This window comes from Mustela lutreola, chromosome 6, assembly GCF_030435805.1.
Source record: "Mustela lutreola isolate mMusLut2 chromosome 6, mMusLut2.pri, whole genome shotgun sequence".
NCBI classification, from domain to species: Eukaryota; Metazoa; Chordata; class Mammalia; order Carnivora; family Mustelidae; genus Mustela; species Mustela lutreola.
In genome coordinates, this window is record NC_081295.1 from 68,561,299 (window position 1) to 68,585,895 (window position 24,597).

The following is a 24,597-nucleotide window of genomic DNA, read 5'->3' on the forward strand; positions in this document are numbered from 1 at the left end:
CTGTCAAATAAATAAATAAAATTGTTATTAAATACACACACACACACACACACACACATATATATATATATTTTAAGACGAAGGTTAAGGCTAGAATGCAACTCTCCAGTTTCAAATAATCCTTCAAATCTTTTCTTTCCTAACCAAAGACCTACCAATAAGTAGCAAAACCCTTTCTATTGAGGCCTTCGTTTTCACTGCTTTTTCATAAAGTCAATAAATTTTGATTCTCCATGTGTTCCTCCAATAGCTGCTTAAAATTCCTGAAGGAAGCTAAGAAAGCATATTCCAAGATCATTATACAAAGAATGTGTATAAATTTATTTACAAATACGTATCATTTTAAGTATGTCAGTAAAATGTACCCAGGTTGTATTACATGTTTGTATTCCTTGAATTTGCCTCCTCCAAGAAAGGTACCAAACTGAATACTGAAAAGAAGCTGAGGTCTTGAGACCTAGAGGCCCATGGTTTACCAATCTAATCGCTTTTCTTCTACATTAACATTGTCACAAAACAGATCGTAGTAGTTCCAGTTCTGGGGCATTTAGGTATTTTTATGGAACAGAGATCCACGTTCCTTGTCCATTATTATTAAAGTTTGTCCAGAAATTTGAGAAGAAATAAGGAATAAGTGTTTTGTGTTCTTAGAAAATTGCTTCTCCATTAAAAAAAAGAAGAAGAAAGAAAAAGAAACAAAACCCAAAAAACAAAAAACAGATTAAAAATCCCACAGCTATGGAGCCAAGTTCTTTGTTAGGCTTGTACAGCTTACTAAATCCCATAAAAATCTCAACATCTGACCCATTTCATTTTTACAAAGGAAGGGACTATTACCCTGGAAAATATGCGTAGAAATCTGCAGCATTCAGAGGCATTAAACAGTTTTATTTCACATTTGTTTCCTATGTATCCTGCTTGATAGACACATTGTAGCACCTGCTGCTATAACTCTCCACTCCATCAGCTCCCAACCTCCTCTTTCCAGAAGGGAGTAGAAGTCTCTTCTCGAACATCTGAAGTCATGCTGCCATCTCCTGTTCACTGCCCAGAATGTCGTGAAGTCACCCTCCAAAGGCCTGCAAATGCATGCGGAGGACAAAACCCACCAACTAGAGAATGCAGGCTCTTTCACACATTTCCTCGGCCAGTAGTTTAAGACCACTTTTATTCCAAGTGGCAATGCCATAATAATCTTGCTTTAAATGTGATGTGCTTTAGCTAGAAGTTACTGTAGAGAAGTTTGGGAGTTATTATCTAAACATTGAATCAGTACTTTTTGTTTTTTTAAATATCACTTTCACATGACCTAAATTTCAATTATCTATTTTTTTAATGTAAACATTAAGAAAGCATTTTAAAATATTAAAAATAACAATCATGTATGTTGAATTTAAAATTAGCTAAAGTGTTCTCAGAAAACTGATTCTCGGGGCGCCTGGGTGGCTCAGTGGGTTAAAGCCTCTGCCTTCGGCTCAGGTAATGATCCCAGGGTCCTGGGATGGAGCCCCACATCGGGCTGTTTGCTCCGCAGGGAGCCTGCTTCCCCCTCTCTCTCTGCCTGCATCTCTGCCTACTTGTGATCTCTGTCTGTCAAATAAATAAATAAAATCTTAAAAAGAAAAAGAAAATTGATTCTCTTCAACAATTCCAAACTTAGAAGCAGTGACATAGGAGAGAGTAGGTGGAAGACAAGTTAACATTGACAAATTAGTTTTATCTTGGAACTTTACCAAACTACAGAGTCAAGTAAGTGAATAAACTTTTCAAATTTTCTATTCTTTTTTCTTTAATTTTTGAAAAAGATTTTATTTATCTGACAGAGAGAGAGAGAGAGCACAAGCAGGGGGAGTAGCAGGCAGAGGGAGAATCAGACTCCCCACTGAGCAAGAAGCCTGCTGTGGGACTTTATTCCAGGACTCTGGGATCATGACCTGAGCTGAAGGCAGATGCTTAATCAACTGAATCACTCCAGACATCCCACAGATTTTCTTTTCATTGCTAATTTTTAGAATCTAAGAATATACCCACCAGAGAGTTCCATATTTTCAAAAATTATTTTTTCTTTTCCTCTTGTTGTTACCATAAACCATAAATACTGATGTGTTAATGCAATTGTCTCCCCAGATTTGTGTGGATAGGAACTGCATTCTGGGTTAGGATAAGAATCCAAGTCTCCTGCTCATAATTTAAAGAAATCCTTAGAAGATAGGCTCTTCTCTACAAACATCAGCAACATCCTGCCAACAGTGTATCAGAAGAATGGACACCTAATCCATGACCATTTTTTAAAGGGGAAGTCCAGTGCACCTGGGTGGTTAAGTATCTGCCTTTGGCTCAGGTCATGATTCTAGGGTCCTGGGATTGAGCCCTGCATCAGGCTTCCTGCTCAGTAGGGAGTTTGTTTCTCCCTCTGCCCTTCCCCGCCCCGGCTCCTGCTCTCTCTCTCTCAAATAAATAACACAAACTTCTAAAAAAAAAAAAAAATAAGAACAAAAGTCCAATTCTCCTACCTATCAACTATAGATGGTAATGTTCCTCTTTTAAAGTTATTTATAATTGCTGCTGAAAATTAAAACTAATATATTTATTTTTTTCCAGATTATTTATTTATTTTTATTATGTTTAATGGCAAGGCAAAGCCGCTAGCTGTAACCTTTTGTAAAACACATCCTCAGTATTCACTTTGAGACAGGTTTTCTTCAAATCACTGTTTTCTGGACAAATAGCTCCCCTTATTTTTTTATTTTTTATTTTTTTAAAGATACATCTTTCGGGGCACCTGGGTGGCTTAATTGATTAAGCGGCTGCCTTCAGCTCAGGTCATGATCCCGGAGTCCTGGGATCAAGCCCCTCCTTGGGCTGCTTACTCCGCAGGGAGTCTGCTTCTCTCTCTGCCTGCTGCTCCACCTGCTTGTGCTTTTTGTCTCTGAAAAATAAATTTAAAATCTTAAAAATAAATAAAAATAAAGACAAGTCTTTGAACCTATTAGTTCACCTGTGTACTGAGCGCCCCGCAAAATTCTCTGTTGTAGATAACTAGTTCGGGAGACATCACTGCTCTGTATCATGTTGTTGGCATGGATAATAGGGAACAAGTGCAGATCAGGAGAATACTGCACAGACAAACTCCGTGCAGAGCATTGCAAAAGAATGGCCCATGGAAGCTGATGCATGTACATTTCAGTCTTGTATAAACACTCTTCCACATCTGTACATTCCTCTTGTGGGAGCCAACTAAATTGCCATCGTTAACTTTTTTTCAGGCTCTAAAAAGTGTTTATGGACTCAAAGTATGTTTGTGATTCTCATCACTGATATTTTTCACTTAAACACATCAATTGACAAATATAATCTCTCTACATATATTAAGGACAGAATATTTTAATCTTCAACAAACTGACAAATCCTATAATCTCTTGGTTTATTCACACAGCCAAAGGCTTCTGGGGCATGTCCTGGGATATGGGACTCTGTGTTCTCAGCTGGAAAATGAGAGAACGAAACAAGACCATTTCTCAGGTCCTTCCATCTTAAAAATTTGGATTCTGACTGCAAGTAGAGTAGAGTGGGAAAAATCTTGTCACTTCAGGCCTGAACTAGACCCAATTCCTATTGGGCAAGAGAGAGCAACGTCTCCAGAAATATAGGGAGAAAGTAGCAAGGTCACATTTTGGTCAGCCCACAGTTACTTCAAAACCATAACACAACCAATAATGGTAACAGAGCCAAGGTAGCTACTGATTGTCAGAAAATAATTTACCACAATTGCTATGATTACTTTAGATGATAGTATTAAAGAATATCACTCATGTCATTGTGTAGAATACTAAAATTCCCTAAATTTTGTATCATTTAGCAATAAGCTAACTTTAGGAGGTGATCATGATAGGTATAATAGGAAAAAAATTTTTTTTCACTAAAGTCTTAGATAGAGGCTGTAATTATGTAAGAGCCCCTTCCTGGTAGACCCTCTTCAAAGGACTCAAATCAAACGTGAAGCAATTTGGGAACTACCTACAATGACAAAAAGATAGAATAAAAGAAAGGTCTGTTATTTCTTGGCACAGTTGTTTGACTCTCATTATCAAGGTATCAAGGCAATAAGCAAAGAATCAGAATTAGAAGGCCAAAAGGAACTGTTTGCATACCCACACACTCAACCCTACACAGGGGTTTTGTTTTGGTTCCATGTTATTCGTACGTTGGGAAGATTTTGCTTGGTTATTTGTGCTCCAGTTTAATTCAAGAAATATAAATGTTATTAAATGTGTTTTTTTTCCTTAGTAAGAGTTTGTATCTTTCATCCAAACTGGCTGTTAACCTCTAAATTCCAATGCCTTACAAGGAGAATAGAGCTATCCTATATAGGTAGGATATAATTTTTTATGTTGCTGCTCAAAGAAAAATTTTTAGCATCCAAGCACAAGTTTGGGGATTGGCAATGATTATGAGCACTTTCATTTCAATAAACCGCCATTGCAGTTGAGACTATGACCTCCAGGGGAAAAAACTACTGGAGTTCTAGCCGATACAGGAGAAATGGAACTGGTCAGCTGATCTGCAACTCATTTATAAGCAGTTTCAACTAATAATTTATAACATTAAGTGATTGCTGACCTTCCAAAATCAAAGACAAATCTTGACATTCACTTTTTTTTTTTTTTTTTTTGGACAGAGAGAGATCACAAGCAGGGAGAGAGACACCGGCAGAGAGAGAGAGAGGAAGCAGGCTCCCTGCTGAGCAGAGAGCTCCATGCTGGGCTCGATCCCAGGACCCTGGGATCATGACCTGAGCTGAAGGCAGAGGCTTTAACCCACTGAACTACCCAGGTGCCCCTCATTCATTTTTTTAACGAAGAAAATAATGTGGAATAAATAAATTCTTTCCACTAATTTATATGTAAATTATACATAAACATATACTTGTCTCCCTCCTGCTCCCTCCCTCTTTGCCTTTCTTTGTCCCTTTTTCCTCCCCCCCTTCTTCCTTCATTCTCTCTCACTCTCTCTGTGTCTGTCTCCCTACTCCTTGTTCCCTCTGTCTAGGAGGAAGAATTGCCTCTGCCCTTCAAGGTCCTTTTAGCTGAACTCAGAATCAAATTAAAATCAGATTAACAAGAGAAAATAAAATTTCATTTCATATGTACAGGGAATCCACACAAAAACAGAAAGACATTCTGGAGACAGGCAAAATGAGGTATGTATGTCATTCTGAACTAAGGAGAAAGGGGTAGGAAGTCAAAGGGAAGGAATGCAATTCACAGGAAGATGAAAAAGAGTGAATGTTTGGTAAAGGAATGTCTGTTGGGCCACTCAGAAACAATTGGACACCAAGGACCCTGATCAAACAGGCCTTGCTAGGCTCCTCCCTGTCTACTATACTTAGTTCCCATCATAATGTAGTTTTCTGTGGTGACAACTCTTTTTCTAGAGTCTAGATTCTTTCTAGGGGCACCTGGGTGGCTCAGTCAGTTGCCCGTCAGAATCTTGGTGTTGGCTCAAGTCATGATCCCAGGATCAATCCCCCCAAGGGGCTCGCTCTCAAAGCAGAGTTGACTTCAGATTCTTTCTCCCTCTCCTTTCCCCTCTGCAGTCTCTGCTCATGCTCTCTTTCTGCCCCCTCCCCCCACAGAACGAATAAAATCTTTTTCGATAAATGATAAATTCGTTTTAGACCGTTGTGCAGGAAGTAAAGAGCTTTCCCTGAATCTACTAGGTTCTGATTGCCTTTAACTCAAAATAATCTTCATGCCAAAGTGTCCCCTATTGGGACAGTCTGCCATTGGCCTCTACAACTCCCTCTCTCATTTTCTCTATCTTTTCCTCCCATTCTTCCTCTTCTTCTCTAACCCACATTCCCCCAGAAATACAGCTTGCTTTTAAAACATCACCATCATCTGCCACAAATGAACTGAACACTTTCTTCCAAATTGCCATGACTAGAAAGTCCTGGGACACATCGTTCAGGCAGGCTTCTGCTTCATTAAAGGAACCGTTCCCATTGTTCTCAAGTTGTGACAGGAGAAATGCACTCAGCAGTTTTACTAGAAGACCAATTCATTTCTTACCTGTTTAATTTTTACTGCCAGCCACATGATAGTTTCAGACTATCACTGAACATTAGCCACACCTACATCTGTCTTGCATTCTATTACCGAGCACTGCAGATGGCAGCCTCACTCTCTGGAATGCTCTGAATGAACCAGCTTCATGTGACAACAGTAGACCACGATCAAGGTCATAACAAGGATGATCTTTATGCCTTGATTACAGTTACTTAAAAATCTGAATAATTTACTATACATTGATTCCTTTCCGTTATAGAACTCCTAATTCTGCTTTTGCATTTCAGCATGGCTCTTATTATGCATGTTACCATTTCCATGTTTCATAGTAAAGTTTCTAGATTCTTTACATGACTGAAATTTAGAATATAAAATTTTTGAACTGGATGATATCAAAATGCAGCTTGTGGCATGGTCTGAGGGTATAGTGAGCTCAGCTGCCTTCGAAAATGCGGCTTGTGGGGGTGGGGGAAGAAAAGGTTCTAACTGCTTCTTAAAAATTATACATGGGGGCGTGGCGGCGAGCGCGGACTGACAGGAGGTGGCGGGAGGCCCGCGGCCGGTGACTGCCGCTGCCTGGGCCCAAGCACGGGGTTCTGAATGCGTCTGGCACACCATGTTTTCGGAGCAGGCTGCCCAGAGGGCCCACACTCTCCTCTCCCCACCGTCCGCCAACAATGCCACCTTTGCCCGTGTGCCTGTGTCCTCGTACACCAACTTCTCCCAGCCCTTCAGGCTCGCGGAGCGCAGCTTTAGCCGGCAGTTCGCCCACATTTATGCCACCCGCCTCCTCCAAATGAGGCCCTTCCTGGTGAGCCGCGCCAAGCAGCGTTGGGGTGGTGGAGTCCAGGTAAAGAAGCTGTGTGAGCTGCAGCCGGGGGAGAAGTGCTGTGTGGTGGGGACCCTCTTCAAGGCCATGCCGCTCCAGCCTTCTATCCTCCGCGAGATCAGTGAAGAGTACAACCTGTTCCCCCAGCCTCCTCGGAGCAAGTATATCCACCCCGACGACGAGTTGGTCTTGGAAGATGAGTTGCAGCGCATCAGACTGGAAGGCGACATCGACGCATCACGGCTGGTCACAGGGACAGTGCTGGCCGTGCTCAGCTCCGCGAGAGACGCGAGAGACAGTGGCAAGTTCGTCGTAGAGGACCACTTCTTTGCAGAGCTCGCCCCTCAGAAGCCCGCACCCCCCCCCCCCCCTTGACACAGACAGGTTTGTGCTGCTGGTGTCTGGTCTGGGCCTGGGTGGAGGCGGGGGCGAGAGCCTCCTGAGCACCCAGCTGCTGGTGGACGTGGTGACAGGGCAGCTGGGGGACGAGGGGGAGCAATGCAGCGCCGCCCACGTGTCCCGGGTCATCCTCGCTGGGAACCTGCTGAGCCACAACACCCAGAGCAGAGATTCCATCAACAAGGCCAAGTACTTAACCAAGAAGACCCAGGCAGCCAGCGTGGAGGCGGTCAGAATGCTGGACGAGATCCTGCTGCAGCTGAGTGCGTCGGTGCCGTGGATGTGATGCCAGGCGAATTTGACCCAACCAACTACACGCTGCCCCAGCAACTGCTGCACCCCTGCATGTTCCCGCTGGCCACCGCCTACTCTACACTCCAGCTGGTCACTAATCCCTACCAAGCCACCATTGATGGAGTCAGATTCCTGGGGACATCAGGACAAAATGTGAGTGATATTTTCCGGTACAGCAGCATGGAGGATCACTTAGAGATCCTGGAGTGGACCCTGCGTGTCCGTCACATCAGCCCCACAGCCCCAGACACACTAGGATGCTACCCCTTCTACAAGACTGACCCATTCATCTTCCCGGAGTGCCCTCACATCTAGTTCTGCGGGAACACCCCTGAGTTTGGCTCTAAAATCTTCCGAGGACCAGAGGACCAGAGGGTGCTGTTGGTGGCCGTCCCCGACTTCAGCACCACACAGACTGCCTGCCTTGTGAATCTGCGTAGCCTGGCCTGCCAGCCCATCAGCTTCTCAGGCTTTGGGGCAGAGGACGAGGATCTGGGGGTCTTGGGTCTGGGCCCCTGACTCAGAGACCCCAGCTATCTGTTCCATGTGACATTGACCCAGCAGTGGCATTTGTTTCTTAAGAAAAGCCTGATTGGGACGCCTGGGGCGCTAGGCCTGTGGAGCAACCAAGTATTGATTTTGACTCAGGTCTGATCTCAGGGGCCTGAGATGGAGCCCCATGTTGGGATGGGCGCTGGCGGTGGAGTCGGCTTGTGAGTCTCTCCGCCCCTCCCCCTGCGCGCACTCTCTTTCTCTAAAATGAATAAAGTCTTTAAAACAAAAAACAAAACAAAAAAAAATTATACATGTAGTCCCTCCTGAAATAACAGCATAACTGCCTCACTTTATAAACCAAGTGTAGATAAGTACCCCCCAGCAAGACACAACATGCATCCACTTAGCAAAACATCGGCTGACCCCTGGAACTCACCAAGTATACCCAAGTGTCGAATCCAAAAGCAAACACGGGGCCTTTAATTTGTAGCCTTTTGTATGTTAATATTTTATTTTCCCCTTCTGAATCTCATATTTATTTATTTATGTGCATTTTTTTCCTTTGAATCTGGTGGCAGCACTGTGAAATATCACAGGCCTTTCACTCAGTATTTTGCTAACAAGCCAACCAGGTACAAACAGGATTTTTATATCAATTTGTAAATTCTAGTTGGGGGCAGTTGAGTCGAGAGAAGGAAAAATAAAAAGACAAATACTACATTTGTGTAAGGTTTAATTCACATCACTTGTACAATACTGTGCTGTTGGCATGTGTCTTAATAAATAGGCTTCAAAAAGAAATTATTGCAATGTAAAAATAGTTTCACTGAATTCACGTGCTTTTTACTGTTCCCAGGTCTCAAAGTGGCTTTTAAAATGATTTTTCAGACTCTTAGAGCCTCTGTACCCCAGACTCTGTACCCCATACTGCGGTAGGATACATTTCTCCCCCCTGCTCCCTAGAGTGGAGCTGGAGTGAAGGGAGGTTGAGACAGCTTGGCACTGTGCTAGGCTAAAAGAGGCCCAGCTTGAGAGATTCACGGTTGTTGCCAGAAAAAAAAGGAACATGAGAAATTCAAGTGTCAAAAGAGGCTGGGGAGTTTAAGCCTGAGAAGAAAACCCACAAATTAACTAACTTACTAGATAGGCAGGTCAAATCTATTTATCCAACAGAAGATATCTGAGTGCCTACACCAAGCGCGCTATTCAAACAGTGCATGGAACAAAGTCAATGCTTCCACGGAGAGAACAGTGTGGATTGTAATCTCCAAAATACATCTGTTACCTTAACACACTCCGGATTGTGCCCATTCCAAAATCGCCTGCTCTGAAACCTTCTGGCCTTCAGATAGAAATCTACAGAAATCTCAGTGTAGTGGAAGAAAAGGAGTCCTACAGAAGCATACCAAACAGACCTAAACCCTTTTCTCTAGGAATGTGTTGCAGAGTTTCAATTTCTTAGTTGTATATAAAATAACCACAGTCGCCTCTACTGACAGCCTCCCAGCACATGACACGACCTCACCAGCTTTGGATCCTGGATTTGGCATTAGGGCAAAAAGAAAATGTAACTAGAAGTAGTAAACCGAAGCCCAACAATCTTACTTCAGCATGGGAGGAGAAGCTTTCCCTACGAGGGGACCTGCTACAGTTAGTGCTGCTTCACAAATCTGCATGTCCTCCTTCTGCAGAGGCATAATCTAATCTTCTCTGCATTGTTCCAATTTAGTGTACCTGCTGTGGGAGGCAGAACTGTAGTTAGGGCTTTTCTGGCTTGTTTTTGGGGAAGTTCCCCACCAGGTTCCAGCTTCTTACTGCCCTCTGCTGGTTAAGCCTGACTTCAGCCTTCGTAAACCAGCCTTCCACCCAACTGCTATTCTACTAGATGAGTAAATAAATGCACTTGTTCACATTTTTTAAATTTTTTTGTATTACTGGCACTTCATATTAACCCCGAGAGAGCCCTCGTTTCTTTAATTTTTTTTTACTACAAAAGCAATACATATTGAAGAAAAAATAAGCAACATGTAAACCAAAATACCCACCTTTTCAAAACCACTGAAACCTTGATGTATGTCCTTATATTGTTTTTTTCAAAATGTGGTCCTATTGTACATTTTGAATATTGCTTTAAAAGTGTATGAACAGGGACGCCTGGGTGGCTCAGTTGGTTAGGCGGCTGCCTTCGGCTCAGGTCATGATCCCAGCGTCCTGGGATCGAGTCCCGCATCAGGCTCCTTGCTTGGCGGGGAGCCTGCTTCTCCCTCTGCCTCTGTCTGCCTGTGCTCACTCTCGCTCCTCTCTCTCTGACAAATAAATAAATGAAATCTTTAAAAAAAAAAAAAAAAGTGTATGAACAGGGGCACCTGGGTGGCTCAGTGGGTTAGGCCTCTGCCTTTGGCTGTCAGGATTTTAGGGTCCTGGGATCGAGCCCCACATCGGGCTGTCTGCTCCGCAGTGAGCCTGCTTCCTCTTCTCTCTCTCTGCCTACTTGTGAGTTCGCTGTCAAATAAATAAAATCTTTTAAAAAAATAAAAGTGTATGAACAGATGTCCTTCATACTGTTTTTTAGGCACCATAATATCCTATTCTGTAATCGTACATTTTACTAATTCTCCTACTTTAACCCCCCAAAAAGTATGTTCTAATTGCCCTGTGATAAATATGTTAATAGCTATAATCATGCTTTCCTTTGCAATTGGGCCATAAATGTGTACTCTTCACCAAGGGCATTCTTAATTGATGCTGTAATTTTTCTCCTTTATCATCAAAAACAGGGAATTTTCCTTGGCAGGGCCATGGGATCATCACCAGTGCCTCCACAAGTGGAGGCATACTTCACAACCCAGTTTAGTTCAGAGATTTGAGAGATTTGAGTTTCTACCTGTAAAAGTACTTCTCGCTCTCCTGTCTGGCACTTGCCCTGTCTAAAGCCAATTTGTTGTGGAAATCAATTTAGGAATGCAGTGCTGATGGGGACTATGGAGTCAAAGAACAAAAGCAGAATTCTCTTAAGATGCTTCATGCAAACCAGGAAAAAGCTGAGAAAATTGCCCCTTTTGTGTAAAGAATCCTCAGGATCCCCTTCCTCCTCATTTCTAAGACTTTCCAAGCAAAACCGATTGTAATGCAACTTCAATCAGTAAACTGTGGCTAGGTAGAACAGGGTTTGTTGACTGAAATACCTTACTGGTAATAAGAGTTTGAATTTAGGTGTGCTTGTGCTATTTGAAGCATAAGCCAAGTCCTTTTTTTTTTTTTTTTTTAAAGGACACAAAAACTTTTCTCCTCTGGGGAGTGAGCATCGGTCTGAATCCTTCTGAACACTCTTGATGCATTAACATGTAGCCTAAGTCCCAAATGCCTGACCACTCTCTGAAAGATTAATTTCCAACTTTGACTTCCAGGACCCCTTTGCCCCCAGCACCTTGCCCCAGCACTCACACTTCACCCAGTAGGTTCTCTGAGAGCCTGGTGGCCTCCATCTTCAACACCTCCTTAGCCAGGCCAGGATGCCTCCACTGATCTTGCTGAAATTTACTGCCTCAATATTCTGGCTTGTGCATGGAGCTTTTGTGGACTGGGAGACAGTCTTACCCTCTCAGCCTGTCCCATCACCCACCTGGAGTGATGAAAACTGTGATCTTATTTCTGTCGCTTTTGACTATCCATCCTCACCTTCTCTGTGGGCCTCAGGAGTACATGGAGACATTAAAAGCTTATTTGAACAATCTCAAACTGCCTACACAATGATTCTGTTGCTTCTATAATCCAGTTGAAAATGAACAAATACCTGTTTTTAAGACACCAACTTAATACAACCCTGTAGTAAATCCACTATGGATGTCCTGGGGTTTTTTTAAAAAGCATTTAAAGTGGCTTACCAAAACCACATCTATCAGAAATTGTAGTATCAGGACCAAGCAAAAAATTTTAAAAAGCAAAAACAGGAGTTAAGGACAAGGAAAATTGATTTCCTTGGAGTGGAGGTTTCTTACAGCTGAAATGAACAGGAACACCCAAGTCTCACTGACCACAGGAACAAGAAAACAGTATGAAGTGCTTGGCTCAGATGACACCTGCTTTGGCCTGGGCCCTTTAGCATGGATGAGCTCCCTTGTGAATTCCATATAAGCTATACAGCCAAATCCAAACCTAAGACTGATGTTACATTTGAACTGGGTTTTGAAGGTTGATTAGACAGCCCAGTGGGGAAACCTACATTTCAGGCAGAAAGAGCTCAGTGTAACAACTCTGATAGCAGATGTTTAATTCAAGGGAGTACTGACTCACAGCTTTAGCTCACTGAGCAGCTACTACAGTCCGTGAAGTCTGTGATGGCTTAAACAAGGTGGGGGCGGGAGCAGAGGACTCCTGATGCCTCTACCTTGAAAACTGAAGTAGATGTAAACACTCGGTGCAAAGCCTGATACACTAGATATTCAGGAACTACTTTCCTCTAACTGAAAACATTTTGAGAATCTTCAAGCTCACTGGGAGATATACAAAACTTGAGGCACACTAAAGTTGAGGTACAAGTGGGTGTTCATGGAGTGCCCCCTAGGGCACACCCTTTGCCTAGAGCTGACCAAAACTAAAACAACTCCGATTTAGAGAAAAAGGAAATCTGGAGAAGTTACAGAACAGCCCCAGGAAGGCTAGACGGAAGTGAACAGGGCCACAGAACTCTGGTGCTAGTGTTAAGGGAGAAAGGGGCATAAGAAGTGAAGTGTGGCAAAGTGCTCAAGTATGGACGTAACTCTTGAAAATCCAGGAGGTGAAGATGAAAAAGCTGTGAAGCTATGGAGTTTGACCATAAAGTCTCAGGGACCAGACTGACATTTTAGAGAAAGCAGTTGAGAAGATGGAAATCACCATCTTGAGTATTACGAACAGCCACAACAAAGTAGTAGACATCTAGTAAAGGGCACAGTATTCCTTAGAGATCTGACCTGAGGGATCAGTGGATATGCAAATACCAAAAACACCTAATGCTGTCTTAGGTCAGTGAAGATACAGTTCAGCCAGTTTTCCCAAAGTGGAAATGCCAAGTGCTATACTCAGCTATCCTCCCTAGCATGAGCTACAGAATTCCCAAACACCATCAAATCCCAAGAAAAAGTTGGAAGAAGGGTTTTGCTACTCCAACAGCTCAAACAGTGCCAGGTTAAGAGTGAATGACTCACAACTATTTGCCTCATAGATATTCATATGCACCAGAATTCAAAACAAAGAGAAGACTCCTTCCTTAGAAATAGCAGACAGTTTGGGTTGACATTTAATGGTGACAGATGAACCCCAAGGTACCCTATCTAAGGAAACTATCCTTAAGGCTTTAGGACTACGGTAGCTCTAGGACTCTTGAAGCCATTCACTCCACCACAGCAGATACCATGCAGAGAAGCAGCCTTTAGTGATCCTAGAGGTTGCTACATTACCTAGAGGTGAATTTTATTGAAGACTTAAAACCTATAAACTCCCAAAATGCAGAAAGATACTCACCATTGTACAAGCAAGCATTCAAAACCGATCTGGCTCCATTTTGCTTCATGTACCCACATAACTATGCATCATTACCAAAAAACTAGAGTAGAAAAATTCTAAGTAACCTTTAGCAGCAAGCAACTTATCAAGGACTTTGATTATAACATTTCCATTAATCCTACCTGGCTCACTAATTTCATGCTTGTACCAACTTGGTCCAGGCCTGAAATACATGGGTCATCACGGACTCTCTGGAGATTGAGACTTCAGCATAGAGAAGCATATCCTGCTTCTGCGCCTAAGACAGTACCAAGGGTTATAACCCACACCATGAACACCCTGTCTCTTCCAAAGGACATGTCCATTAAGCATTTTCTGGACATCCCATGCTTTGCATCCCACAGCCTAAATCCAATCCTGCCTACCTAGTATTTTCTATCAACTTGTTTGACTTCTTCAATCTGCTGTCAAGTTGCCAGACTGCAAAGTAACACCCACACTTGACTAGCCTCGGCCCATTTCTCTAGGTCCGAGGCGGTCTTGATGTTGTTACAACAGCACACTTAACCCCTGGATGTCACATTCACTTTAAGGCTTTTGCTACTTAGGTCATCCTGTTCTCAGTTTTTAACAGTTTACTGACTGGTTAGAGTACGCTTTCATTTAGAAACCAGGAGGAAACAAACAGCATGTTTCTAGTTATTTTGCTAATTATAGAAGGATTATCCTTTCTCTTGCTAAGAGACCTTATTCTAGTGCCCCCCCAATAAAAAAACAAACCAGGTGTGGAACAAGAGCTAAGTTTATTTGTTCATTTCTTGCACTTGAAGTATTCCTCGATGACATCCTTCGCCTGAGACTCTTTACCATAGTCCTAAAAGAATTTAAAAAAAAATCTTTAACATTTAGAAAACTCTTACCAAGTTGTTAGTACTGGTTTTGGCGAAGCTTTACAAAATTATTTCTGAAAATGTTTCCATCATTGCAGTTTCTTATAGCCATTTTCAGGGACCTTAAAGACTTCAATGTCTTTAAGGCTCGTAACATGGCATTACTATTGCCAGCATTTTCTAAAATTTCTGCAGAAACACATTCAGGTAAGCAGATTAATTGGCTGGCTTAATTACAGCCTCTTTTCCTTTTCTCAAAGGCAGAAAAGGACATCTTTTAAGTGTTCAAAAATTACACTTTTTTTTGACATTCCTCACAATTAAAATTCTACACTGAATTATGCAGCTTCCCAGTACAACCTTCACCCCAGAGATAAATAATGACTTACCTTAACCACCACACAACTGCAACCAACCACTTTACGGGGTTTTCCCTCTCTGTCAATTTTACAGAGGCCTACCCACTCCCCTAGTTTCTTGTTGTCATCAACCTGTTTAGAGAAATTAAAAAAAAAAAAAAAAAAAAAACACCGTATTAGCAGACAATAATGCTACTGACAATAAATCAGCCCAAAAGGAAGCTGTAGTCAGATAGGGTGACATGGCAGTTTCCTCATGGCAATTCAGTAGAGGGAGCCAGTTGTCATCATGTACAGCATCAGATCACCTAAAAGCACTCTACCTCACTTCTATACCAACACCAAAATTACCAGTTAATTCTGCAGGAACAGAACATCTCTGTAACTAGCTTTACACAGTCCAAGGTATGAAGCCTATGTGATGTTTTTCACACCACCAGAACACAAGGACACTTTCTTTACAAAATTTACTAACTGGATAAAACAGCATTAATACAGCTATAACCCTAACTGGCTCAATTTTCATTAGGCTAAAGCATCTGTAAATTCAGATAAATAAGTAACTTACCTTGATTAGGTTGATTTGGTGTTCAGCACAAAGGGCCTCCACCAACTTGACATACATAGGTTCATCACAGTTGGATGCAAGCACACAAAGATGGGCTTGGCGCCTGAAAGGCAAACCTGGTTTAAGCTAAAACCCGGGTCTGAAACAGAACTTTACAAGTTACCTCTGCAATCATTACACTGGCCAAACACAAGCAACACCCACTGTACAACTACTGCAGTTCAAAAAACCTGTTAAATAGCACAGTTCCAGTCACTGACAAAAATCAAGCCTCCAGGAACTCCCCCAAATACTAGTTTTATGAAGAAATTAGTTCACCAATTTGTGACCAAAGCACGACCATCCTTTCGTGCAAGCCACTGACACGTTCACAAACTACTGTAGTGAAACACAAACCACTGCTATTAGAATTGTTACCTGTTACCGGCCCAGAAAACTAGTATAGGCATCACTGCCGTTGTACAAGTAGTGCGGAGGGCTCACACCAGGACCAGAAAGGGTTCCAGCAAGTGCTATTTCCAGTGAACTCAAGTGATCAACCTCCACCAAAGTGAGCTGAATGAACTTGTTTACTGCCCAAGAAATTCTTAAAAGCGAATTAAAATTCAGCTCAAACAGTTAATACCTGCAGCTGCTTTGCCACTAGAACCAGCCCAAGAAGAAACAGAGTTACAAAATCTCCGTATTTTTTTATTTCTACAGCTACGACTTTCTCAAATTTAAGTCCAGGTGCTTCTGCAACATTAGCCTGAAATTCCCTAATTTAACTTGGTAGTCCCATTTTCGCTAACTGCCAAATGAGGATTCCTGATCAGTCCTTTTAAGCGAAATTAACTCCACAACCTACAGGTTTGTCAGACTGTTCTGTTTCACTCATAAGAAGAGTGAAGGGGTATCCGACAATTGAAGTCATCATTCAAACACTGTAGTCTTCCTCTAGTTATACAATTACTCATTCTCATTCCAAACAGAAACTCACAAGCTTGGCAGGCTATAGAGATCTGAGTTCTGATACCTTTTCCTAGGTTTCCTGCAGGACGGATGCCATTCAGAACTCTTGCGCTAACACCATGAACTTCACGCTTTCTTCCCTCGGCTGCAGTTTTGTTCCGGTTCCAACAACCCACCGTACTGAGACTGATACACGTACTTGTCTAAGGCTTTGGCAGCTTCGCGAATTCCACGTGCTAGGCCATCGTGGATGAGGGCGGTCTTCAGCACCTCTTGTAAAGCAGTATTAACGTCCATTACACCTCCAGCAGCAATGCTGAAATGCAGCAAATAAACTCCAAACCATTAGTAAACTCCCCGAACGCCTAAAACCCTGAACTGAATAATCACACGCCCTTAAGGCACCGCGGCCTACCCGGACCCCACATCCCCCGCTCACCGCCCGTTCCCTGCCGGCACCAAACCCCGAGGCTGGGCTCACCCTTCCTCGGCCATGGCGGTGGATTACGAGTGTAGCCGAATCTTGACTGCACTACAATACAAAAACAAAAACAAAAAGAAAAAGAAAAAGAGAAAGCCAGGTAACTAAATATAAATAGCTCGGCCAAGGCCCAATTCCGGGCCAAAAGCAGTAAATGCACCACAGCCACCACCCCAACCTCGCTCAACTCACCCCTCGTCTCCGCCTCCGCGCGACTCGGCGGCGGCAGGGAAAGAGGTCGTACGCGTCCGCATGACGGTATTTAAGGGCTTCCCAGGACCCCCTATGCGCATGTGCATTCCCGTTCATGAAAGAGGTGGCTCTGGTGATGCCGGGCCTCGAGAATTTCTGTTTCCGGATTGAGGTGGTTCAGAGACGAAGGTATTCCTAGTCTTCTGGCTCTGCGCGGCCGGTCACTGACACACGCAACAGGCACCAACGCGGACAGCCTCACAGCGTCCTTTCCCGCCGGAGGCGTGGTCTACGCAGGCCCAGAGAGCTCGTTCTACGGAGCGCAAGAGGGGCCAAGCGCGCCTCTGTGCTGTCTCGTTAGGTCTCTCGACCCTTGCCTTCCTCGCTGAGTCCGTTTGAACCTTTGTCACACTCCATTGTAGCTTCTTGTCGACCCCCACCAACTGGGCCTTCCTGCGAGGCACACTGTCCCGTCTCTTCTCAGCCATTCCAAATGTCTGCGAATGGGTTTTGTGGGTGATCCCCATTTGTTGTGAAACGAAAGCCAGCACGTTTTCAACACTAAGCACATGGTAAAATTCCACGTTACCGGCGATATGTTGGTAGAGTGCCACCTGAGGTGGTTGGTTACGGCTTCTAAATGTAGTTGGTTCTAATGAGTTTTTTTTTTTTTTCTTTTTCTAACTCTAGATTGTCCCCTAAACTCGTAATCCCGCGCAAATCGGGATTCAGTAGGTGCCTTGGGAACGCCTACGGTGTGCCAGACTCCGGAGTAACAGTGATGAGAACGTGGTCTTTGAGAAACCTGGCCTTAATTTTGCCGTGCGGGGCTGGCGGAGTTAGAAATGGAATCCGAGGACCCTAGAACTCTATGGCCAGAAGCAGCATTTTGCATTTTGCATTTATTGGCCATTCTCCTACCCCCGTTTCAAAACGCAAATACCTGAAATACGGCCGCGCATTCTCATTCTCAGTACGGTCTCTTTTTCTTTCTTCTTCTTCTTCTTCTTTTTTTAGAACTTCCTCTCCTGTCAAGTCTCCAGGCCAGTCAGCAATTAGGCGTTTGTTAAGTGCCGGTACCGGGGATACAGTGACATGGACCGTGGATACAGTGAGTGCTGTGGAGAAAACAAAAATGAGTAACATGAGTGCGGGACGGAATTAACCAGAACAAAAGAGATATATTGGAATTTTAATAAATGTATATAGTTCGTTTTTACCACTTTGAATGCTTACAGATTTTCATTTTTAAAATGTGGAGCTTTTTCATTCTATTCATGACTCATCCTAAAAGGCTGCTCACTTATTTGTTGATTTAATTACCTATTAAACATTTGCGTTAAAAAAAAAAAAGTTCCGGACCTTATAAAAATGAATTTTATTACTACCGCTCTCACGGTTGTGGTAGGTTTAAGATTTAAACCCACGATTAACATACTTAAACGCCACAGAGAAGGTACAAAGTGCATGGGGGTTAGAGAGTGGAGATGATGTGGAAAGATAAAGATGGATTTGTGGCAACATTTGAAATGGGAAAACAACAACAACAAATGAAAGGGTTCTAAACCGGGAGCATGAGAGAAAAGGAGAGGGTGTTCTAAGAGGAGTAGAGAGTAAGGGCAAAGGCCCAGATGCCTCCTTGGCTTTTTTGGAAGTTATCATAGCACACTTGTATTTTCGAAAGAGAATGTGGAGGTTTCAGCAATTTCTAGTTACCTTGATAAAAGTTGATAAAAGTTAAGGTGCTAAGCATTGGATTTCATATTAGATTTCTCCCTCCACCCTCCAAAACAAATATTAGAGAGAAGGCAGAGAATTTGGTAAAAACTCAAGAAATGTAATAGGGGAAAATAATAATTTCCAAACAATGTATTTATACAGAGTGAAAGCAATTAAGTACCTTTTTGCTTTTGTTGATTTCTCTCTTCTAGCAGCTGGTAGTCTGTTATGTAGATTCAAATATCATGGGCCTATGCCTTAATATTTCACCTTATAAATACCTTTTCTACTAGTTGTAAACCTCTTTCCTTAGAACCAAACCTATATATATTTTTTGAAGTTCTAATACATAGCTGTTTCTAATCCTAGGAATGAACTTAAGGGACACAGTGGCGATTCAAGGATTCTTAATATAAATGTACTTAGTTCACTTGCTTAAGGTTACTTCCTCTCAATTTTAGATATTGCCAAAGGTTGAAGATAATATTACTTAGAGACTAAATGCCAGAGTCATTCTTATACCAGTAGGTTATAATACTTATAGAAAGCACACAAATGTGCATCTAAAATACCCACGAAAGGTAAATTCTAAAGTTTGTTTGATGAACAATAAATAACAGTAAGTAATTTTGTTTAGCACTTCCTATGTACCAACTAACGTGCTAAATTATTATGTTTTCTTCCTTGATTGTCCTTGAGACCTTACATGGTAGTGGTGGTATTAGCCTCATTTAACAAAGTAAAGGAATAAGCTTAGAGAGTTGCTCAAGATCACACAGCTAGTAAATGCAGAGCCTAAAACTGCAATATTTGAGCCCAGTATTTGCAGTATTTGAGCCCGGTGGACTTCAAAGCTTATGCTTCCAACCCCTCATCCATTTGAATGATTGCCCAAATGTGGATGATCATAGAATTCAATAACTCTTCACATCTGATGTTGGGAACAATGCAACTGATTATACTTCATTGTGCTAAAAAGCTGGGTAGATGGAGAAAGAAAATATTGCAGTTTTTTTTTTATTTTTTATTTTTTTTTAAAGATTTTATTTATTTATTTGACAGATAGAGATCACAAGTAGGCAGAGAGGCAGGCAGAGAGAGAGGAGGGGGGAAGCAGACTCCCTGCTGAGCAGAGAGCCAGATGTGGGGCTCGATCTTAGGACCCTGAGATCATGACCTGAGCCGAAGGCAGAGGCTTTAACCCACTGAGCCACCCAGGCGCCCCGAAAATATTGCAGTTTTAGGCAGAAAAAGAGAATAGTAGAAATTTACATTCCTTATCTAAGTAGATACCTTATTAGTTTGCTACAGCTTCCATAACAAAGTATCAAAACCTGGGTGACTTGGGGCACCTGGGTGGCTCAGTGGGTTAAAGCCTCTGCCTTTGGCTCAGGTCGTGATCCCAGGGTTCTGGGATAGAGCCCCGCATCGGGCTTTCTGCTCAGCGGGGAGCCTGCTTCCTCCTCTCTCTCTCCCTGCCTCTCTGCCTACTTGTAGATCTCTGTCTGTCAAATAAATAAATAAAAATCTTTAAAAAAAAAAAAAAAAACCTGGGTGACTTAAACAACAAAGTTATTGACTCACAGTGCTGAAGGCAAGTAGTCTGAAATCATGGAGTCTGCAGGGTTGGTTCCTTTTAAGGCTGTGAGGGTGAATCTGCTCATTCTTTGCTCCTAAATTCTGGAGCTTTGCCAGAAATCTTGGTGTTCCTTGGCTGTGGAAGCATAATTCTATCTTCACATGGTGTTCTCCTTTTTTTCCTTTTTTATAGGGATACTAGTTATTCTTTTTTTTTTTTTTTTAGATTTTGTTTCTTTATCTGAAAGTGTGAAAGAGCACAAGCAGGATGAGAGAGAAGAGGAAGAGGGAGAAGCAGACTCTTGGCTGAGCAGGGAGGCCACTGACGGGATCTCAGATCATGACCAGAGCAGAAGGCAGATGCTTAACAGAGTGAATGACCCAGGCACCCCAAGGATACTAGTTACCTTGTATTAAGGGCCCACCCTACTCTAGTATGACCTCATCTTAACTAATTACATTTAAAACAACCCTCCAAATAGGGTCTTAATACGTGGTGCTAAGGTTAGGACTTGAACATATGTATTTCAGGAGAACACAATTTAGCCTAAAACAGATGTCAGAAGAAGAGATGTAGGACAGAATAAATGATAAAGAAGATATTTGAGTTAAATTACAACAAGCTTACTTGAAAGACCAGAGCTGGGAAGAGAAGCTGGGCCAATGTCCATTAAAGACTTTATTTCTTTGAGTGATGGGGACCAGCGAGTTCAAATTTCAGCTCACTTTGTGGCCTTGAGCAAATTACTTATTTTTCTGAGCCAGCAGAATTGATAATACTATAAAATTTTGTAAGGATTAAATGGGATGGTTATTTAAAGTGTTCACCACTCTACCTGTGGATGTAGTTATTTATCTTATAGAGAATTTGATATGACAATATATGGAGGGGTATCTGGGTGGCTCAGTGGGTTTAGCACCCTTTGGCTCAGGTCATAATCCCAGGACCTTGGGATCAAGCCCCAGGGCTGCTCCTTGATCAGCAGGGAAACTGCTTCTCCCTCTCCCTCTGCCTGCCGCTCCTCCTGCTAGTGCACTCTTGCTTTCTCTCTGACAAATAAATAAATAAAATATTTTTTTAAAAAAGCAAGCAAGCAAGCAAGCAAATATTTGGAAAGGTTCTTAAGTATTACTTTCTCTTGCCTTAAACCGCCCAGCACTAAGTACAGTGATCTGCATATTGGAATAACTAGACTGATATGTACTGCGTGAACACATCATATTAAATAAGTTTAAAGAGGCAACTGGGGTGGGAGGGGGGGTGCATGCATGGCTCAGTGGGTTAAGCCTCTGCCTTCAGCTTAGGGTCCTGGAATAGAGCCCTGCATTTGGCTCTCTGCTTAGCAGGGAGCCTGCTTCTCACTCCCCAACCCCCGCCTACTTGTGATCTCTCTCTGTGTCAAATAAAATCTTTTTAAAAAAAAAAATAAAGAGGCAACTGAATAGCTGACATACCTAAAAGAAAGCCATGTTGAAAACTACAGAACTAGAGCGAGATAAAGCAACATCTCTTGTGAATTAGTGGGAGGTTTGGGGCATCCCAGAAAACCACATTTAAAAGAAAACCATGTTTATGGTGCACTTGGGTGGCTCAGTGGGTTAAGCCTCTGCCTTCAGCTCAGGTCATGATCTCAGGGTCATGGGATTGAGCCCTGAATGGGTCTCTCTGCTCAGCAGACAGCCTCTTTCCCCCCCCCCCCCCCTCTGCCTGCGTCTCTGCCTACTTGTGATCTCTGTCAAATAAATAAATAAAATAATTTTTTTAAAAAAGAAAAGAAAACCACGTTTAATTTTAAAAAGTTTTAAATGTCCCTACCTTTGAGGATAGAAAATAAACTCAATCCATGGAAATGGGAGCTAAGAAATAGGAGAAAACTCAGGAAATATTATCCTGCTGTAGCTCAGGGTAATATAGGTCTAGTCTTGACTTGTGTAGCATGTGGTTTGAAAGATACTGCAGAAAATTTAGTTGTAGCTGAAGAGAGGTTTAGGCCAAAGAAGATAGAACTATTATATCAAGGGAAGAATCAAAGAAGAAAGAAAAGTTGGTAAGAGGAAAGAGAATGAAGAAAATAAGAAATGAGATGACTCAGAATGAAATAAATTAATAAAGACACCTGGTAGCTTGTAAAGTTAACATGTGAGGACTTTAATTGGAAAACCTAGTTTATTAAGGGGGAAATGGTTGTAGGAGAGAATGGGGCTAGATGATCAAAAAGCTGAGTATGAAGCCTATGTAAATAGTTTAATAGTTAATAGTTTATAGCTAATAGTTTTGTGCCATTCTCCTCTATCCATAAGTCTATTTTTTAAATAAAGATTTTATTTATTTGACAGAGAGCACAAGCAGGGGGAACAGCAGGCAGAGGGAGAAGCAGGCTCCCCTCTGAGCAAGGAGCCTGATGCAGGACTCAGTCTGAGGACCCTGGGATCATGACCTAAGCCGAAGGCAGATGCTTAACTGCCTGAGCCACCCAGGCATCCCAAACCTCCCATAAGTTTTCTCAGTCCTTGTTACTGCTACCAGATGCTCCCCAGAGCTCTTTGCGTGCTGTAGCTGCTTACTATAGCACAGATTCAGAATTGCTGGGGACTAAATATACTGAGGAAGATAATCAGAAGTAATAAAGATTTATGAATAAACTAATTATAAACCAGCAACACGGATAATTTGTAAATTAAAAAGAGTAGTGACCAATAGAAAAAACCCTAAATTCACATTAAATGTATTCACTTGGGATACAAGGAGGACCTGAGTGTGTAGGGCTCAAGATCCCAGTGTTTCTTTCTCTAGACTAGATCTGTTGTTTTCTGTTACATTTCTTTTTTTTTTTTTAAGGTTTTATTTATTTATTTGACAGAGATCACAAGTAGGCAGAGAAGCAGGCAGAGAGAGAGGAGGAAGCAGGCTCCCTGCCTAGCAGAAAGCCCGATCCGGGGCTCAATCCCAGGACCCTGGGATCATGACCCCAGGGGAAGGCAGAACCTTTAACGCCACACAGGCGCCCCACTGTGTTACATTTCTTTTGAATAATGGGTCCTGATGCTCTAAAAAGTGTTTGATAACTGCAGTTTTTATTAGAGAACAATTGGAATAAAACCAGGACCATTCTTGTCTTTAGAACTAGAGGTATATTAAAGAGAGAAAAACGTCCTAGTCACCTAACCAGTTCTAACCCCAAACAAAGAAGTTAAAGGGTAGACTGATGATCTAAGAATTCTTTATGTCGACTCCTCCTCTCTCTCATTTTCTGACTCTGTAGCCTTTGTCAAAATACTTCTAGTCTAATTATCCTCAAGTGCCTCGTCTACAAAATGTAGTGGAGAATTGAATAAGATGCTCTTAAAGACTCCTTTGGTTTGGACATGCTATGCTATCATTTTGCAACAATAATTTTAACTTCTAGTAAATGCTGAATACTTATGCAATCTACTGTATTCATTTTTTTATATCATATGACTTCAGCACATGACAATGAATTATAGCTGATGCCAACTTTCCTCCTGTGTATCCACGTTATAGATGATCTCTTAATTTGTAAATGACAGTTGTTGCTTTCTTTCTTTCTTTCTTTTTTTTTTTTAAGATTTTATTTATTTATTTGACAGGCAGAGACAGAAGTAGGCAGAGAGGCAGGCAGAGAGAGAAGGGAGAGGCTTTAACCCACTGTGCTGCCCAGGCGCCCCAGTTGTTGCTTTCTTGTATTAGGATAAGAAAGCATGTTTATTGTAGAAAATTTGGATAATACTGTATCAATTATGGTTCTTGCATACAACTGATTGATCTATGGCCAACATTTAAAAAAAAAAAAAAAATGAAGGGCACCTGGGTGGCTCAGTGGGTTAAGCCTCTGCCTTTGGCTCAGGTCATGATCTCAGAGTCCTGGGATCTAGCCCCGCATCGGGCTCCCTGCTCAGCAGGGAGCCTGCTTACCCCTCTCTTTCTGCCTGCCTCTCTGCCTACTTGTGATCTCTCTCTCTGTAAAATAAATAAATAAAATCTTAAAAAAAAAAAAAAAATGAATCAGATCACTTGTGTGGCTCAGTCTTTTAAGCAGCTGCCTTCAGCCCAGGTCAAGATCCCAGGGTGCTGGGATCGGGCCCCATATCTGGCTCTCTGCACAGCAAGGAGTCTGCTTCTTCCTCTCCCTTTTCTGCTCCCCCTGCTTGTGCTCTCTCCCTCTTTCAAATAAATAAATAAGTTAATAACTAAAATTACTCTACTAATAAGCTATTATATGGCTCAGAGGATTCAAGGGTTTGCTAGTAATCAGGTTTGAGCAATGGTAG

General features: G+C 42.3%; 2 protein-coding genes and 4 non-coding genes across 6 annotated transcripts; 1 reads left to right on the top strand and 5 right to left on the bottom strand.

Moving 5' to 3' along the window:
* Positions 1 to 6,614: 6,614 nt before the first annotated feature.
* LOC131833784 (DNA polymerase delta subunit 2-like) lies at positions 6,615 to 8,377 on the top strand. Its single transcript, XM_059177518.1, is given in 3 exon segments — positions 6,615 to 7,254; positions 7,256 to 7,571; positions 7,574 to 8,377. Coding segments are annotated over 3 exon segments (1,422 nt in total). The 5' UTR covers positions 6,615 to 6,684; the 3' UTR covers positions 8,110 to 8,377.
* Positions 8,378 to 9,731: 1,354 nt separating this feature from the next.
* On the bottom strand, positions 9,732 to 9,835 carry LOC131834973 (U6 spliceosomal RNA). The gene has a single exon (XR_009355058.1). It is a non-coding gene; the product is annotated as a U6 spliceosomal RNA (small nuclear RNA).
* A 4,518-nt stretch (positions 9,836 to 14,353) lies between these two features.
* On the bottom strand, positions 14,354 to 17,115 carry LOC131833785 (small ribosomal subunit protein eS12). Its single transcript, XM_059177520.1, has 6 exons — positions 17,011 to 17,115; positions 16,819 to 16,869; positions 16,537 to 16,653; positions 15,387 to 15,489; positions 14,849 to 14,950; positions 14,354 to 14,443 (listed from the first exon to the last, which is right to left on the bottom strand). The coding sequence occupies exons 2-6, from the start codon at positions 16,830 to 16,832 to the stop codon at positions 14,381 to 14,383; spliced, it is 399 nt and encodes a 132-aa protein (XP_059033503.1). The 5' UTR covers positions 16,833 to 16,869; positions 17,011 to 17,115; the 3' UTR covers positions 14,354 to 14,380.
* On the bottom strand, positions 14,560 to 14,690 carry LOC131834998 (small nucleolar RNA SNORA33). The gene has a single exon (XR_009355079.1). It is a non-coding gene; the product is annotated as a small nucleolar RNA SNORA33 (small nucleolar RNA).
* LOC131835002 (small nucleolar RNA SNORD100) lies at positions 15,040 to 15,116 on the bottom strand. The gene has a single exon (XR_009355083.1). It is a non-coding gene; the product is annotated as a small nucleolar RNA SNORD100 (small nucleolar RNA).
* LOC131834986 (small nucleolar RNA SNORD101) lies at positions 16,236 to 16,308 on the bottom strand. Its single transcript, XR_009355067.1, has one exon. It is a non-coding gene; the product is annotated as a small nucleolar RNA SNORD101 (small nucleolar RNA).
* Positions 17,116 to 24,597: the final 7,482 nt, after the last annotated feature.